This window comes from Ailuropoda melanoleuca, chromosome 4 (assembly GCF_002007445.2).
Source record: "Ailuropoda melanoleuca isolate Jingjing chromosome 4, ASM200744v2, whole genome shotgun sequence".
In the NCBI taxonomy this organism is placed as follows: Eukaryota; Metazoa; Chordata; class Mammalia; order Carnivora; family Ursidae; genus Ailuropoda; species Ailuropoda melanoleuca.
The window spans coordinates 6,797,942-6,815,752 of NC_048221.1; the positions used below are offsets into that span (position 1 = coordinate 6,797,942).

Sequence of the window (17,811 nt, forward strand, 5' to 3'; positions counted from 1 at the left end):
AACTACCTCCGTATTTGTACATTTATGTCTGCAGGGAGAGCTTCATACTTTTCTTAATATAAGTACTTCTAATTCCTTATGGAGTTTATTCCTTGGTAATTTTTTTCTTTCCTAATTTGAATGACAGCATTGGTTTCATTTGTTGCTAATTGATTTATAATGCCATATTATAAAACAATTAAGTTTTATTTTTCCATTATCTAGTACTCTTCTTTATTCTGAGTGTTTCTAGTTGTTTTTCTTGAGTAGAATTATCTTATCTGAAATTACTCGTCATTGTGAAGAGTAAACACATTGCAGCTATAAAGTGTTTCAAATACTGCCTGACACAGTCACTCAATAAACCTTTTGGTCAAATTAAGCTATCAATATTTAAATAATGCTAACAGTGTGCCCTATGTTTTCAAAGATAAAACAGTCTTGGTCTTTCATACTTTGACTGGATTCTCTTCCCTTGTAACCACACTCGTCCATAACATAGGGAGCCATATGACACAGATGGTTGAGATACTTGGTGCTTGCCTAGAAGATGTCAAGTGGGTGTTACACCAGAATGCTGCTCACAGCCCCACCTAACCCTAGTGGTTCCCCCTTCAGCCACACCCAATCCTGCCTGTCCTGACTCTTCAAAATTCTTTGGTCCCTGGAGACAGTAGAGTGTCATATTTAAAAGCCTGGGTTCTGGATTCAGACATAGTTCCACTGCATAGTGTGAAATTCCGGGCAATTATTTGAGCTCATTTGTGACTCTATTTCACCATGTATTATGTTGATAAAATAAGTATCTGCCTCATAAAATTTTGCTGATCAAATAATACATGGAAATTAAAAGTGAATGACACAGAATAAAAGCTCGTCAAATGTTAAATATTTTTTTACCTCTCTTTTCATAAAACCAAGGTAGCCCCCTTCTCTTCAAATCATCTCCGATCAAATCTTCATCCTCTGAATTCTTCCACAGTCTAAAAACTTGGGGCAGTGAAGGAAGTGTTTCTGATCCCACAGAAAGGATGTGATGCCTGCCCCCACCCCAGCCACTCCAGTAGCACCTTCTGTATGCATCTGATGGTACTGAATGACTTTGATTTATGGCCAATGTTGATAATATATCTGCCTTAAACACAAAAACTTATTTGTTCCTTGCCTATTTTTAACACCTTAAAGATTTTTTTAACGTATTAGCCTTAAAATATATTTTATAATTGAGGTAAATAACAAAAAAAGCAACTATTAGTAAATTGAATCCAGCAATGTATAAAAGGAATTACACACTATGACTAGAGATGTATTCTAGATGTGCAAGCCTGGTCCATTATCTGAAAAGCAGTGTGATCCACCATATCAACAGGCTATGATCATACCAACTGATGCAGAAAAGGCATTTGACAAAACCCAAAACCTCTTTTTTAACTAGGCAAACTAGGAAGAGGGGAAATTAACTTGATGAAAAGCACCTCAAGAAAACATCTTAGCAATAAAAAGGACACAGCTTCACACAACTTGGATGTATCTCAAGGGGATTATGCCCAATGGAAAAAAGTCTATCTCCAGAAGGTTACATACTGTGTGGTTTCATTTACATAACATTCTCGAAGAAAACAAATTTATTCAGGTGAACATATTGGTAGTTAGGGCTAGTGATAGAGAGGTTTGGGTCTGAATACAAAGTAGCTAAAGAGTTGTGATTTCTTTGTTGTTGTTTTAAGATATATTTTTTATGTATTTGAGAGAGAGAGAGAGAGCCAGCAAGCAAGCACAAGCAGGGGGAGTGGCAGAGGGAGAAGCAGACTCCCCGCTGAACTGCAAGCCTGATGCGAGGCTCATTCCAGTGTCCTGGGATCATGACCTGAACTGAAGGCAGATGCTTAATCAACTGAGCCACCCAGGTGCCCAGGAGTTCTTTTGTGTGATGGAACAGTTCTGTATTCCGATTATGGTAGCAGGTCCATTCATTTACACATGTTCAAACTGCAAAGAAACACACACACACACACACACACACACACACACGTGCGCATGCATCTCAAACTGGCAAAATTTGAATAAGCTCTTGGATTTCCATGGGGAAAAATGAGTGATGGATACATGGAATTTCCCCATATGAATTTTTCCACAGGATACTGTGAATCTGTAATCATTTCATAAAAAAGAATTTAAACACATATACACACACACCAAACTCAGGACCAGAAGGCTTAAGTGACTTTTCTAAAGTCACAGAGGTAGAGTTGAAAAATGAATACCATCAGGTGTCTTGACTCCCAGGCCAGTTTTCTTTCCACTCCACCAAGGAAGTCCCATGACCTTAAGACAAGGGGCACATAAACATTTTTCAGAATATATCTTGAGCACATTGCTACTGATAATGTTAATGGTAGAATGTTCTGATTGGATAAGTTTATAAGCAGACAGGGCATAGCAGGAGACAAGCAGTGATACGACCATCTGTCTCAAATAGCTAGAAAAAAATTAAACCCAAATAGAATAGAAGGGAATAAAACCAGAAATTAAAGAATCAGAAAGCAGAATAAAGTTGGTTCTTTGAAAAAATTAATATATCTAAATCCCTAACAGGATGAGGAAAAAGAGAACATATATATTACCAATATCAGAAATGAAAAGGGAATATAATGACAGTTTTCTAACATTAAAAGGAATTATAGGATATTATCAACAAAATTTATGCCAACACATTTGAGAAGTTCTGGAATGGACAGATACAATTTAGCAAAACTAACACAAGAATAAAAAAACTGATCAATCTTTTGTCTATTTATATTTGGTGTAATTCACCCAGAAGACAGATTCACTGGTGAATTGTTCCAAACACGTAAGGACTAACTAGCTCAAATTTTATAGAAAAACTTTCAGAACAGTTCCCAACTCCTTTTATGGAGCAACATAAACTTGACACAAAACACAGACAGTACATGAAAAGAAATTACAAGACAAATGTCTAATTAAGGGACACAGAAGTAATTTTTTTAAAGTCACATAATGAATCTAGCAAAATGAGAAGGCTAATAAGCCAACATATCCCATGTCCAGGTGTAGTTTATTCCAGGAAGACATCTAGCCGTCTGAAAATCAAGGAATGTAGTAATTCACATTAACCAAAGGATTTTTTTTTTTTTAAGACCATGACACATGCAGAGAAGGCATTGGCTAAAATATTCACTCACAATAGAAAAAAACTTGATAAATTGGGAATAAAACAATTTTCTTCATTATAAGTCATCTATGAAAAACTTATAGCTATTATTGTACTTATGAAATATGGAACATTTTCCCCTAAGATCAGGAACAGGGCAAAGATGTTCATATTCATCATTTCTATTCATCACTGTAAAGCAATGAGGGAAAAAAAAAGATAAAAGTTTAGAAATCAAGTAAGTCTTTCTTTTGTTATTGACAGGATTGTACACAGAAAATCCAAAATAATCCACAAATTATTTGAATAATTCAAGTAATAATAATTTAATTTACAAATATCACTGGATAAAAAGATCAATGTACAAAAAGAAATTCCAATTCATGCTAGCTGAAACATCACCAAGGAAATAAATAAAAATATTTACAAAGCAAAACATACCACATACCTAGAAATAAATTAAACAAAGATATTCAAGACCTCTACAATGAAACTATGAAACACTATTAAGAGAAATTAAAGACAACCTAGGTAAATGGATGATTATATTATGTTTAATTGGAAGACTCAATATTGTACAGATGTCAATTTCATTCAGGTTATGGCATCAAGTCAATGCAATTCCAAGCATACTCTCAGCCTATTTGTGAAAATTGATAAGGAAATCCTAAAAATAATACAGAAATGAATGAGGAATAGAGAAGGCAGGACAATCTTAAAGAATAAAAATGTCGTAAGTCTCTCACTACCAGATTTCTAAATGTACCGCAAAGTAACATAAAGGTTGAGAAGCCATCTTTAGCAATCCAAAGATATGTTAACAGCATCTAACCTTTGTGAAAGGATTTCTAGAACTACTCAGCCCCTGCTCAGTTACCAGACTTCAGTTTCCTCCTGTTGCTAAGACTCTAGTAAGCACAACATGCTAGCTGACAATACTACCCCACATGCCCCCAGCTGCCTCCTCCCCTCTCCGTACACAGCACAATGGTCAGGACTCTGATTCAGTTGGTGCAAACTCTACTCTGGTTTCTGGATGAGCACAGGAGCAGGTCCTCAACAAATCAGAGTATTACATTCCTCTGGCCACAGTGATTAGGTAACTATTGGCAAGTGAGCCAATCAGGTTCTATTATAATGATCATATTGGAGTTGTTCAAAAAGACCATCACTTTTTTCTCCCTGAGATGTCAACCTAGAAAGAAAGCAGCCTGGATCTTCTGGGACCCATGGTAGAGAGAAACAGCTTGCCAGGAAGAATACCTAAATGCAAGATGACCAGCCAAGACACGGACACAGAACTCACCTAGGAAACAGCTTTTTAGCCCCAGGATCCCAGCCATCCCTGAAGCTAGTTATACCCAAGAACTTCTCAATAATCAAACTAATAAATTCCCTTTATAGCTTACACATATGAGAAGAGTGAAAAGAGAAGTCAGAGATGGGGAAAAGTTATCTGCAATATATGTATATATAATATACATGAGTTATATATATCACATATATATGATATATAACACATGGTTTTATATATGTGTATGTAACATATGATACACATACATACAATAAAAGACAAGTCACTAGAAGGAAACTCTTTAAATAAAAAAGGAACCAAAAATGGGGGAAATGCTTCAACAGGGTGCCCTCATAAAAGATATCCAAATAGCCAATAAGCACATAAAAAATTATTTACCATCACTACATATCAGGTAACTGCAAACTAAAACCAAAGCAGGATATTGCCATGTCCTCTGCTGAATGCCTAAGATTAGAAAGGGCTGACCAGCTAAGGTGGAACAATTGGAATTTTCTTGCACTGCTTTTAGGATGATAGGTGGAGTTCACCTTTTTGAAAAACTGGAATACCTACTAAAACTAAAGCTAAAGTCTACCCTATGAGTCAGTGATCTCATTCCTAGGAACAAAACATATGCCAAGAGAAATAAGTGTAGGTCAGCGAAAAGAGCAACTGAAAGGCAAACTAGACATCATGCTGAGAAAAGAAGCCAAACACATAATTGTACATATTGTACTTAAGCACTTAGATAAGGGTCAAGAAGATCAAGAAGAAACAAACCTGATAAACTGAATAAAAGTCATAAGTGTGGTTTCCTCTGTGGAGCAGTTATTGAGAAGGCAGATAAATACGCTTTCTGGAATCCTGGAAATGTTCTGTTCATCGGGGTGTGTATGTAAGTGAAATTTCATCAAGCTATACACTTAAAATTAGCACTTGTCATGCATATTAGTGTACACATACTTTACTAAAACAGCAGCAAAGGATGAAGGGAAGGTGGCATAGGTCTACTTTCAGAAATAAAGAGTAAATACCATGGAAGGGAAAAGTGTAGCTAGATGTACCTGAAGAAACACAAACCAAATAACTTTCATCTCTCTCAAATAAAAAAGCAGAAAAATCTGAAGGTGTCAAACATAAATCTTCCTCCGCTAAAACAGGATGATGCCCTGTCTGATGCTTACCTCACTTATACCTAACTCTCCTTACTGTCCACAGCCCTTCTTGCTGCAGATAGCCGTGGACTTACATAGATGTCTTTCCCCTTAAGCAAAGTGACGTGATGCGATTGCACTACACAGAAAACGATCCTGCTCCCAACTGGGGCCACCTCTACATAGTCAGTTGATGTGCCAGAGGGACTGTCGTATCAGCAAAATGACAATGCTGGAACTTGCCAGAGAATCCAGGAAGCTGTGTATGACCGTGATGAAGGAACTTATGGAGAGGTCTGTGGAGCTGCTGCCTCTGACGTTACTGAAGTAAAAGCATTTAATGTTCTGTTTCAAGCTAGTATTGATTGGTGGGTCCAATCATCAGGAAAATGAGCTGGACACTGAGGCTCACCAGGCCCCTATGCATCTGTCTCCATCTTATGGCCCCACTAGACAGAGAATAATAGCTTCTTCCCTCTGCCTTCCAATTCTCATGCAAACTCTGTTTCAGACAACTCTAACCTGGGATTGGATAAGGAAATGATTCTGAGAAATGGAGTCCCAACCATGTCCAAATTAACACACAAGCCAGCTCAACCAATTTTACTTCTACCTTTCTTGTCACAAGGTCCCTTTTGGAACTCAAAACACTGGGTCCAATTCCCAGCCATGAGTAAGGACAAAGAATAAAATAAAAAACAGTGTATTAGATCCAACTCTTCTTTTGAGACCTTTGCACTATTAATTTCTGTTGAAATGACTTATTAGGCAGGAAAAGTTTTTAATAGTAAAAACTGATAACCTCAAAAACTTCAGGTTCTTTTAGTTAAAAAAAAAAAAGGAAAAAAATATTGGGTAGGCAATTTCCAGTATCTGCCGTACCAAATCAAAATGAAATTACCAATTTTAAGAAAAAAGTTACAAAAGAAATAACAAGTACCAAAGTGTTGCTACCATAATGACTGCACACCTGCACAACAATGAGCATTAATTAGATACTAATTAAAAAAAAAAAAAAACAAAAAAAGACCATTCCTGCTTGCATATGAAAAACACCCTGAATCCCCTATGGGTCCAAAAGAATTTGTAACGTAAAGAATATTTACATCTCGGCTGAAATAAAAGTATCTATGATAAAATGTGCTTAGAGATGAAAAAGTATTAGAGGAAAATTTATCACCTCAAATATTCATATCAGAAAACAGAAACTGAAAACGAGCCAGCAATACACTTTACAGGTGAGGCTTTGATCTGTGATTCTTGTGTGAACTTTATGTGCCGGAAGTGGTGTTCACAAAGGCATTCCCACACAGTGTGCGTACACAGGTTTCTCTCAGCTGCTTACATTCATGGCACATCTCCACTACGTTCCAGCTATGCTATGAGGTGCAAACGCCTTGCAGGCATTCCCACAGTTCTTACCATTTATACATTTTCCCTAGTGTGAGTTTTCACATGTCTTCGAAAGTAGGCAGGACACACAAAGGCTTTCCCACATTCCTTACATTCATATGGTTTCTCTCCAGTGTGGCTTCTTACATGTCTTCGAAAGGATGAGGGACAACTGAAGGCTTTCCCACATTCCAGACACTCGAAGGGTTTCTCTCCAGTGTGCATCCTTGCATGGACAGTAAGGTATGAAGAATGGCGAAAGGCTTTCCCACATTCCTTACATTCATAGGGTTTCTCCCCAGTATGTGTTCTCATGTGGATCCTCAGAGCTGAGGGATAAATAAAGGCTTTGCCACATTTCTTACATTCATAAGGTTTCTCTCCAGTGTGAGTTCTTACATGTACTGTAAGATGGGAGGAACTAATAAAAGCTTTCCCACATTCTTTACATTCATAAGGCTTCTCTCCAGTGTGAGTTCTTAAGTGTTCAGTGAGGGATGAGGAACGGCTAAAGGCCTTCCCACATTCCTTACATTCATATTGTATCTTTCCAGTGTGATCTCTCACATGTGCTCTGAAGGATGAGGGACAACTAAAGGCTTTTCCACATTCCTTACATTCATAGGGTTTCTCTCTACTTTGATTTTTCACGTGCGTATTAAGGGAAGTGGGAAGATAGAAGGCTTTTCCACATTCCAGACATTCATAGGGCTTCTCTCCAGTGTGTTTTCTCATATGGATACTTAAGGAGGAGGGACAATTGTAGGCTTTTCCACATTCCTTACATTTATAGGGTTTCTCTCCTGTGTGTGTTCTGACATGTACAGTGAGTTTTGAGGACTCGCTAAAGGCCTTCCCACACTCTTTACATTCATAAGGCTTCTCTCCAGTATGAATTCTTATATGTATTATAAGGTGAGAGGAAGAACTAAAGGCCTTCCCACATTCCTTACATTCATATGGCTTATCTCCACTGTGAATTCTTTTGTGTTTGGAGAGTGAGGAGGAACAACTGAACGCCTTCCCACATTCCCTACATTCATAAGGCTTATCTCCACTATGAATCCTTTTGTGTTCTGTCAGGGATGAAGAACAGCTAAAGGTTTTTCCACATTCCTTACATTCATAGCTAGTCTTTCCAGTGTGAATCTTCATATGTGCCCTAAAGAAGGAAGAACAACTGAAGGCTTTTGTACATTCTTTACATTCATAGGGTTTCCCTTCAGTGGGATTTTTCACATGCTTTCTAAAACAAGCAAGAAAATGGAAAGCTTTCCCACATTCTTTACACTGATAGGGTTTGCGTCCAGTGTGAGACCTGATGTGATTCTTAAGGGATAAATGATCTGTGAAGGCCTTTTTACACTCATGGCATTCATAGGACTTTACTTCAGTAGTTCTCTTGAGTATATTAAGACGTGAAATTTGGCCAAAGGCTTGTCCACACTGATTTTCTTCATTACATTCATAGATGTTCTCCACGACTGGACTTCTTTTAAAAATAAAAGCACATTATTAGTAATAAATACACTTTTATCATTTTTAGTGACTATGTACCTTTTCTGCCCTGTCAAGTTACAAGTTCAAAGTTCTCATTGAAGGATCTACAATAGCCAATATTATCACTGAGGTTTTTTTAACACACAATTTTTCTGATAATTGCTTACAACTGAACTATGTGTCAAACACTTTAGATCTCAATGTCATTTTTGGGAAAAAAAATCTCGGAAAAATTCTTTATTGAATCAAAATTTTTTATCAAGTTTAGGTACACGTTCTTTAAGTTTTATGACATTTTAAGATTCTCTCCTGAGGCATTACTTTTTCTTTTATGAATGGCACTCACCTCAAATGTCTCTCATGGTTTTTGTTCTGATAACAAATACCGTGGTATTCCCAGTTTTTCTGTAAAATGGATGAACAAGAATCATTCCTTTTGAATCTTACTATTTTCTGTTCACTGGATATTTTTTGTCCATAAATATCTTCTGGAGCTACTGCTTCATTAGTTTTAAGTTGAATCTCAAAACCTGAAACAAAGAAGTAAAGGCACCTATAAGCAAAGGACTTCTGGCAACGTGGCTGTTTCAGGACTTTGGTAATACACACAAGGGTCAAATGGTAAGCAAGAAATTACTCTATGAAGACTGAGACTGACAGTAACACAAATGAGGTATTATTAGGAGAAAAAGGGGCACCTAGCTGGCTCAGTCAGAAGAGCATGGAACTCTTGATCTTGGGGTCATGAGTTCGAGCCCCATGCGGGTTGTAGAGATTGCTTAAATAAATAAAACTTAAAAAGGAAAACAAAAAGGAACCAGTTCCTTCCTGAAGTGCACATGACCAAATACTAACTTACAAGAAGAAATATGGACAGTCTTTCCCGAGAACAAGGAAAGTGTGAGAATACTGATAAAAAGTCAAAATAGTAATCTAAGGTATCTGGAAGATCAGACTCCTCAAACAAAACAATGTTTTGTTTTGCTTTTATTTGTTTTTTCCAAACATCATACCCCCCCAACCAGGGCAGTTTTTCCCAAGGGTTCTTGCCTTCCTGGTGCTCCCCCTGGATGGGTCCTCTTTCCACTGTCTCCAGGTCCTCTTCTTGTTTCCACTGGGAGATCAGATATGGTGTGTGTAGTGGATACCCTGTTAATGCAGAAAGGCTTATCATTAGGGAAAACAATGAGGAACCATAAACATTTCCATGAGACAGGCTCAAAATTTTGCTTTTCTGATACTGTAATTATGGGCAAGAGCGAATTGAATTTCTACAAAATGTTTGTCAAGTTTTTTTAAAGCAGGGGCAGGGTGGGGGAGTAGACAAAGACAAAGACAACGCCACGGCCTCTGATTTCTAGAACTGATGTGACATTCATTATCTAAACTTCAATATCAGAAGCTGGTCTGATACAACCAGGACATTGTGTTCTCCTATTGCACACAAATAATCTCACAGAATACCCATCTTAAACAAGATTACTCTGAGACCATGATAAAATCAAACAAAATAAAGCCAGTACATAATTAAATCTAAGAATGACCCCCCCAAAAAAAGTCACTGTGCCACCCACAAAATACTCAATAATAAGATTTCGACTTCTTTTTATCAGCATTCAATCTAAAGTGACCACCTGTGGACTGGGTTGAACGGTGTCCCCTGAAAATTTATATCCAAACAGATCAATGAAACGGAACAGAGAGCCCAGAAATAGAGCTACATAAATAGAGTCAGCTGATCTTTGACAAAGGAGCAAAGGCAATACACAGAGAAGATAGTCTTTTGTCAACAGAGACTGAAACAACTAGCCATCAACATGCAAGAAAATTCATCTAGACAGACTTTTACACTCTTTACAAAAATCAACTCAAAACGGATCACGTGGGTCAAAGACCTAAATGTAAAATGCAAAACTATGAAACTCCTTGAAGAAAACATCATATGAAAAGATAGCCCAATATGTCATCAGGAAAATGGAAATTAAATCAATAAGAAATCACCAAACACCTATGAGAACAGCTGAAATCCAGAACACTGACACCAGCAAGGGATGTGGAACAGGAACTCTCATTCATTGCCGGGGGAATGAGAAACGGTACAGCACTTTGGAGGATAGTTGGCAGCTTCGTACAAAACTAATCCTACCATATGGTCAGGCAATCACACTCCTTGGAATTTACCCAAAGAAGCTACAAACATGTCCACCCAAAAACCTGCACATGAATGTTTACTGAAGCTTTATTCACAACTGCCCAAACTTAGAAACAATTAAGATATCCTTCAGAGGGTGAATGGATGAATAAAACTGTGGTACACCCAATGAAATATTATTCAGAATTTAAAAAAAATGAATTACCAAGCCACATAAAGACATGAAAGAAGCATAAATGCATATTACTAAGTGAAAGAAACCACTGAAAAACCTATACCATATGATCCCAACTACATGACATTCTAGAAAAGCCAAAACTATGGAGATGGCAAAAAGATCAGTGGTTGCCACAGATTAGCGCAGAAGGAGAGATGAACTCTCTCTGGGGGAAAGAGGCAAAGAGGATTTCTGGGGCAGTGAAATTACTCTATAATATAGATACTATAATGATGAATATATACGATTATGTATTTGTCCAAACCACAGAACGTATTCTGTGTTGAATGACTTCACCAAAGTTATACCTAATGTATAAACTATGGACTCAGGGTGATGACAATGTGTCGATTCAGGTTCATCAACTGTAACAAATGTACCACTCTGGTAGGATGTTGATAGTGGAAGAGGCTGTACCTGTAGGGAACAGGGCGTACATGAGAAGTCCCTGTATCTACCACTCACTCCTGCTGTGAATCTACAACTGCTCTAAAAAAAAGTAAGTGTATCAAAACAAAATGTCATGTCCACTTGAAACCTCAGAATGTTACTTTATTTGGAAATTGGGTCTTTGTAGCTTAATCAAGTAAAGATGGAGGCATACTGAATTAGAGTGGGTCTTAAACCCATTGACTAGTGTCCTTACAAGGAGCAGCATAGAGACAGAGGGAAGAAGGCCATGTGAAGGTAATGGCAAAGATTAGAATGATCTAGTTGCATGGGGCGCCTGACTGGCTCATCTGATAGAGCATACGACTCTTGATCTCAAGGTGTGAGTTCCAGGACCACGTTGGGTGTAGAGATCACCTAAAAATAAAATCTTAAAAAAAAAAAAATATCGCTGCAAATCAAAAAACACCAAGTATTGTTGGCAACCACCAGAAGCTAGGGAGAGATAAGGAGAGATTTCTCCCATAGAGCCTTCAGAAGGAGCATGGTCCTACTGACACCTTGTTTGTACTTCCAGTCTCCAGAAATGTGAAAGAATAAGTTTCTGCTGTTTTTAGCCACAGTTTGTGGTACTTTGTTATGAAAGGCCTAGGAAACCAATACAGCCTGCTTCCACAGACCCATCTCCAAATCACTCACCCAAAGTACAAATTCTATAATATGTACTTTTTAACACGTTCTTTTTGAGACCCATCACAGCTCCCCATGTCAGGTGCTCTCTCTCCCTGCATTGCGTAATAACCCCCCTTGTTTACGGGTATGTTTCTGAGTAAAGAGCTCTGACATCAGTAAAATTCTCATAAGGACCCAAACCACAAACCTCCCTAAGGCCCAAAATGACCCCTGAAATCTATGCCCACACTTCCAACACTTAATAAGCCTCAAGGCTTTTAACCAGAAGAAAAAGGCAGTTCACTACACAGGTGTTTATTTTCATGGTGAAGCCATTACACTCTAAGTTCCTTGGGGTCAGTGACCATGTCGGTCTTATTTACCAATTTATTCCAATTCCTCAGCCTAGAACAAGGTCAATTACTAAAGTTGTCTTCTAAACAACTAAATGAAGAAATGTTGCCATTCTTACCTAGTGAGGCCAGGTTCTGGAAGTTTTCCAACATCACATCTCTGTAGAGGCTCCTCTGAGCAAGATCCAGCAGAGCCCATTCCTCCTGGGTGAAGTCCACGGCCACATCCTCAAAGACCACGGAGTCCTAAAACATTCCACATATATTCTTTTCAGAAAGGTACCCACTCTCCCCACATGTGCAGGAAGATTGATGAGGTTGTTAATACTGGGGAACTGAGAATCAATTCACAGGAAGTTCTGAAGATTTTATGATCTCCCAACATCTACCCTAGAATTCAGACACCAGAACTTTCTCTTTCTACCCATTACATCCTTCCTAACTGACCCCATCCTGTCTCATGGATCTAACCACACTTCTAAAACACCAAATTTATCTCTTGCACAGTTTGATGGTGACCAATTCCAGTCTTATAAAGCTCAAGGACACTCCAGAGCCTATAGCAGAAATGACAGAAATGCTCTAGAGATGAAATAATTTCCACACTGACACCAGCAATTCCTTGTTACACAAACAATTTCACCTGCTTCCTTCTTTTCCACCATAGCAATTAGCACAACATGAAAGACTGGGTCAAATCCAAATGAGGTTTGAACGCATAAAAACACACTGAGGAACAGGGAGCTTTTCTTTTTTTTCTTCCCAGAAACCTGAGGCCCAGGAGCTTACAGAAACATAACTTTCAACTCAGGCCCACAGCTGGCCACATTGTCTTGTACTCTAGGTCAGGAGTCAGCAAACTACCGCACATGGGCTAAATCCAGCCTACTAATTGCTTGTGTAAGTAAAGTTTTCTTGGAACACAATAAAGCATTTGTTTATGCACTATCTGTGGCTGCTTTCAAACAAAACTGGCAGTTTAATTGCAACAGAAACTCTATAGCCTTCAATGCCTAAGATACTTACAATGTGGCCCAATAGAGAAATAGATTGCTGACCACTACTCTAAACAATTAAGGAGGTCAAGGTCCTGGTGGAATGGAAAATCTTTTGGAGAATTACTAGCTCCTACTTACCTGTGTCATATTTTTCTGTAACTCAGCAGCTTTTCTTTCTTCTTCCATGTTCCCTTCATGAAGGAAATCAGAGCACTGAGAAGTTAAGAGCTGAGGCGGGCGAGAGAAAACACAAGAATCCAGGTCTCCCTACAATTTCCACAACTCATGAGCCTGGATGCTATAGCACATCCATTATGAAGGACCACTCCCCTCAAAACACACACCACACACACAAAGCATACCCCCAAGACACCCAACCAAACACACACTGATCTTGTAAGGAGGTGGAGTAATCTTATCTCCTCGAGAGAGCTAACTGCTGGGGTCCTTGCTAATTTAAAAAAAAAAAAAAAAAAAAGGCTAAAAGTCCCATAGTCTAAGTTAACTGAAATCTAAAAAAGTTTAGCTGTCAGTTTTCCCATGATAATGAAAAAAAAAAAAAAAAAGCAGACAAGGTCTGCAACCATAAAAATACACACTGTGTCAAATTCAAAAAAGCACTTATAGATGCGACTTCTGGGGGCTCTGCTCCCAGTATTCCTTACTTCTGCACCACTGGCAGGCTAACAGGCACTACTGCGCAGCCCCTGACCATTGAACCCTCCCCTCCATGGGTCTCAGGCCTCTGAAACTTGATTTTTTCCAAAAAGCATCAACAGACTGAATTCCACACAAAGGAGGCAGAGAAGACTGCCATGATGTGATTCTCGTGCTAACTTGTGCCTACACAATACAGAAGAGCAGAACAAGAACACCTGAAGTGAAGTTAGCAACATGTCATCTCCCATTAGTGGTATCTGCAGCTCTATTACATATATTTAAAATAACGAAAACACAACAGTTTTTTCCATGCAGTGGATCAAGTAGCACATTTTAAAACTGATAAAAATCACATCCTTCACTACACTAATAACGTGCCATTTAAGTAACCATGATGTGAGAATGACCTTGCAAAGAGCTTTTGTCTCATTGAAGCACTGCAAATCAGGTATTATTGCAACCAGTTTATAGTTGAGAAATCTGAGAGTCAATTAACCACACACTCAATGTTACCCAGTCAGAAAGCTGCTGAGGTGTATGTAACACAGGGTGTATTACATAGGCAGGTGTGTGAATGCAGGCCAGTTTGTCGTCAAAGCCTAAACTCCCGAAAACTGTATTTCTGAACATATACCTTACAATTTAGTTGTCAGTGAGGCTGTTATTACTAACATTACCAGAGTCTAGCCTAGAATCCTGCTGTGCACTAATGAAGTATTCCATTTAAATATTTTATCCTGGGGGGCCTGGGTGGCTCAGTTGATTGTGTCCGACTCTTGATTTCAGCTCAGGTCATGATCTCAGGGTCGTAGTAGCCCCCCCATCAGGCTCTGTGCTCAGCGCAGAGTCCGCTTGTCCCTCTCCCTCTGCTCCTCTCTCTCTCAAATAATAAAGAAATAAAATCTTAAAAAAAATAAATGTTTTATCTTTGAGCTCCTCTTGACTAAGCCCCCTGTTTTGAGCAAGGATGCTTCCCTTAAGACCCCTCCCTACCTCTTGATCCTTCATTTAATATTTACCCCAATCCCACTATATACACACACAGGGAATACAGCACTGAACAAAACAGAAAAATCCTGAAGGACACAGATGTTATAATCATTTGAGGGAGGGCAGTAAATCACCAAAATGTTATCAGGTGTGGTATATGACAAATAATAATGTAGCACATTACAGGGATAAAGAATCACAACACACATTTATTTTTAGCCAGTTAGGACTACTTTTGTGGCAGGGAAGCAGGAGAAAATTGAAAGAAGTGTTTCAGATAACAATGGAAATCCACAGTTGGTATGGTACATATGTTTACATATTTATATGAATATCATCAACTCCCAGAGAAAATAAAATCAGTATGAGTGGGCTAACCTTTAACTTAAAGGATGGAAAAAGAATAGCATAAAGATTTAGAAAAATGAAAATACGATGGGGCGCCTGGGTGGCGCAGAGGTTAAGCGTCTGCCTTCAGCTCGGGGCGTGATCCCGGCGTTGTGGGATCGAGCACCACATCAGGCTCCTCCGCTGTGAGCCTGCTTCTTCCTCTCCCACTCCCCCTGCTTGTGTTCCCTCTCTCGCTGGCTGTCTCTATCTCTGTCAAATAAATAAATAAAATCTTTAAAAAAAAAAAAAGAAAAGAAAAGAAAGAAAAATGAAAATACGACAAAATTAATATTTTAAAAAACTAATAAAAAGAAACATAAAAACGGGCAATGTGCCCTTTGAAAACTAATGAAATTAACAAAGCTTTAGCAATTTTAACAACAGAGCATAGACAAAGAGTTATGAATGAGTCATAATCACAGATGTTGAAGGGAGAATACAACAAAAAAGTTAGGAGAATATATATGAAAATGTACAGATAATGAATGAATTTCTAGAGAGAAGTACAACTTTCTGGCAATGATCTAAAATAAATACAAAACTTAGGGCCGCCTGGGTGGCTCAGTCAGTTAAGTGTCTGCCTTTGGCGCAGGTCATGACCCCAGGCTCCAGGGATCAAGTCCCACATGTCCCACATCAGGCTCCCTGCTCAGTGGGAGCCTGCTTCTCCCTCTGCCTGCCGCTCCCCCCTCACCCTGCTGCTTGTGCGTTCTCTTTCTCTCTGACAAATAAATAAATAAAATCTTCTAAAAAATAATAATAAAATAAAATACAAAATCTGATTATAGACAATCCTAAAAGGAAAACAAAACAAAACCCAGTAGTTTAAAACATGCCCACAAAGGAAATATGAATTATAAATTGTTTCACAGGCAAGTTCACCAAACAAGTAAAGGATTCGTAATTACACTGTAGGAGTGGAAAATACTGTTTTTCCTGCGTGTTTCCAAGGCAAAAAAGTACAACTCAAACAGGAAAGATCTCATTCACACATATGAACGCAAAATAATATAAAAGTATTAGTACAGTCAAGAATTGAATAATGAGGATATAATCACAAACCAAGTTCATTTCCTCCTAGGAATGAAAGGTGGTTATATATAATTGAATCCTCAATTAATATAATCACATTAACAGAAAAAGATCATTATGACTCTTCCCTTAGATACAATATAGTGACCGATCTGTATCAATATCCATCGCTGATCATTTAACCCATTAGAACTAGAGGAGAACAGCTTTAATTAGGAAAAAATAATTACTACCTAAAACACCTACAGCAAACTTTTTTTTCTTTAAAGGAGGCTCCGTGCCCAGTGTGGAGCCTAGTGAACCTTGAATTCACCACCCTGAGATCAAGACCTGAGCTGAGACAAAGAGTCTGAGGCTGGGGTCACCTGGGTGGCTCAGTTGGTTACGCACCGGACTCTTGATTTTGGTTCAGGTCTTGATCTCAAGGTTGTGAGATCCAGTCCCAGGGATCCGGGTGGGGCTCCCCCACTCAGGGAGTCTGCTTAAGATTCTCTCCCTCCCCTCGCTCTAAAAGAAAAAAGTCGGACACTTAACTGAGCCATCCAGGCGCCCACAAATATCCTATTTAAACGTTGAAATGATAGAATAATTCTCTCTGGGATCAGGAACAAGGCAAGGATGCAAATTTTATATGCTATTCTAGTACTGTCTGTCCACTGGTCCTAGCAAACGCACTAAAAAAATAAAAAGGAACGCAAGGTGCAGGAATAAAAGAGAAAACGCTGAAAATGGCACAAGATCTCACTCTCGGTGTGAAATTCAAAATAATCTACAAATAAATAACTAAAATTTATAGCTGCATTCGACCATGAAGGGGGTTACAGAGATACTAAGTAATCAGTTCACGTTTATGTACCTGAATATAATGTATCAAACTGATGCCCACAGGCAAGGTAAAATTCACCGATGAAATATCTCCTGTACTAGGAGGGGAGATGGGAACGGAGTTGAGGCAAACGTCACCCCGTGCTCACCGAACACGCCGAAATCCACTGACCAGCGTACAGACGAGGTGGAGGCGCTCGTCCCCGTGACCGAATGGCAGGGATGCTTTTACTTTCCGAAAAGACAGCAAAGGATGCTTCGTAAGGCCGACTACATAGGAGGGTGGTCCTCTAACTAGCCTGCAGCCGACTCACCCCGGCTGCCGCACGCAGCCCAGGGCTCCTGATTCAGTGAGTTTGGGACGAGACGCGGCCGGGGGAGGCCCCCGGCCCTGCGTTCTTGCGGGGGCAAGAGGGCACGGCCACAGCGGCCGTCCTCCCAAAGCTGACCTCTCCCCCTCCCGCAGGCCGGACCTGGGACTGGCCTGACCAAGCCAGGAAGGACGCCGCGAACTGAGGCAAAAAAAACTGCCCCAGACGCTACTGGGGGACCACGGCGAGATGGCCGCCAGTTCGCGCACGCGCATGAGCGCATTTCTGCTTCCGGTTTCTGAGCCGCGCACAGCGTAAGGGGCGGGG

At 39.2% G+C, this 17,811-nt stretch overlaps 1 protein-coding gene across 5 annotated transcripts; it reads right to left on the minus strand.

Annotated features, from left to right (window-relative positions):
* Positions 1-2,709: 2,709 nt before the first annotated feature.
* Positions 2,710-17,772, minus strand: LOC100472471 (zinc finger protein 699). 5 transcript variants are annotated; one of them, XM_034657721.1, is made up of 6 exons: positions 17,323-17,772; positions 13,415-13,504; positions 12,398-12,524; positions 9,545-9,643; positions 8,841-9,024; positions 2,710-8,483 (listed from the first exon to the last, which is right to left on the minus strand). In XM_034657721.1, exons 2-6 carry the CDS (start codon positions 13,460-13,462, stop codon positions 7,028-7,030), a joined length of 1,914 nt encoding a protein of 637 aa, XP_034513612.1. In that variant the 5' UTR covers positions 13,463-13,504; positions 17,323-17,772; the 3' UTR covers positions 2,710-7,027. The 5 variants fall into 5 exon arrangements, with proteins under 5 accessions (XP_034513612.1, XP_011215772.2, XP_019649015.2 ...); XM_011217470.3 differs by lacking the exon at positions 17,323-17,772 and adding an exon at positions 17,205-17,316 and having other exon boundaries at positions 2,710-8,486; XM_019793456.2 differs by having other exon boundaries at positions 2,711-8,486; positions 13,415-13,467.
* Positions 17,773-17,811: the final 39 nt, after the last annotated feature.

Excerpts from the sequence above, each read along its gene's own strand:
- LOC100472471 (XM_011217470.3), bottom strand. The coding sequence starts at position 13,462 with ATGGAAGAAGAAAGAAAAGCTGCTGAGTTACAGAAAAATATGACACAG. Across the intron at positions 9,644-12,397 it reads CCAGAACCTGGCCTCACTAG|GGTATCCACTACACACACCA; the intron begins GTAAGAATGGCA and ends CTGCATTAACAG. Across the intron at positions 9,025-9,544 it reads CCAGGGGGAGCACCAGGAAG|GTTTTGAGATTCAACTTAAA; the intron begins GCAAGAACCCTT and ends TCTTTGTTTCAG.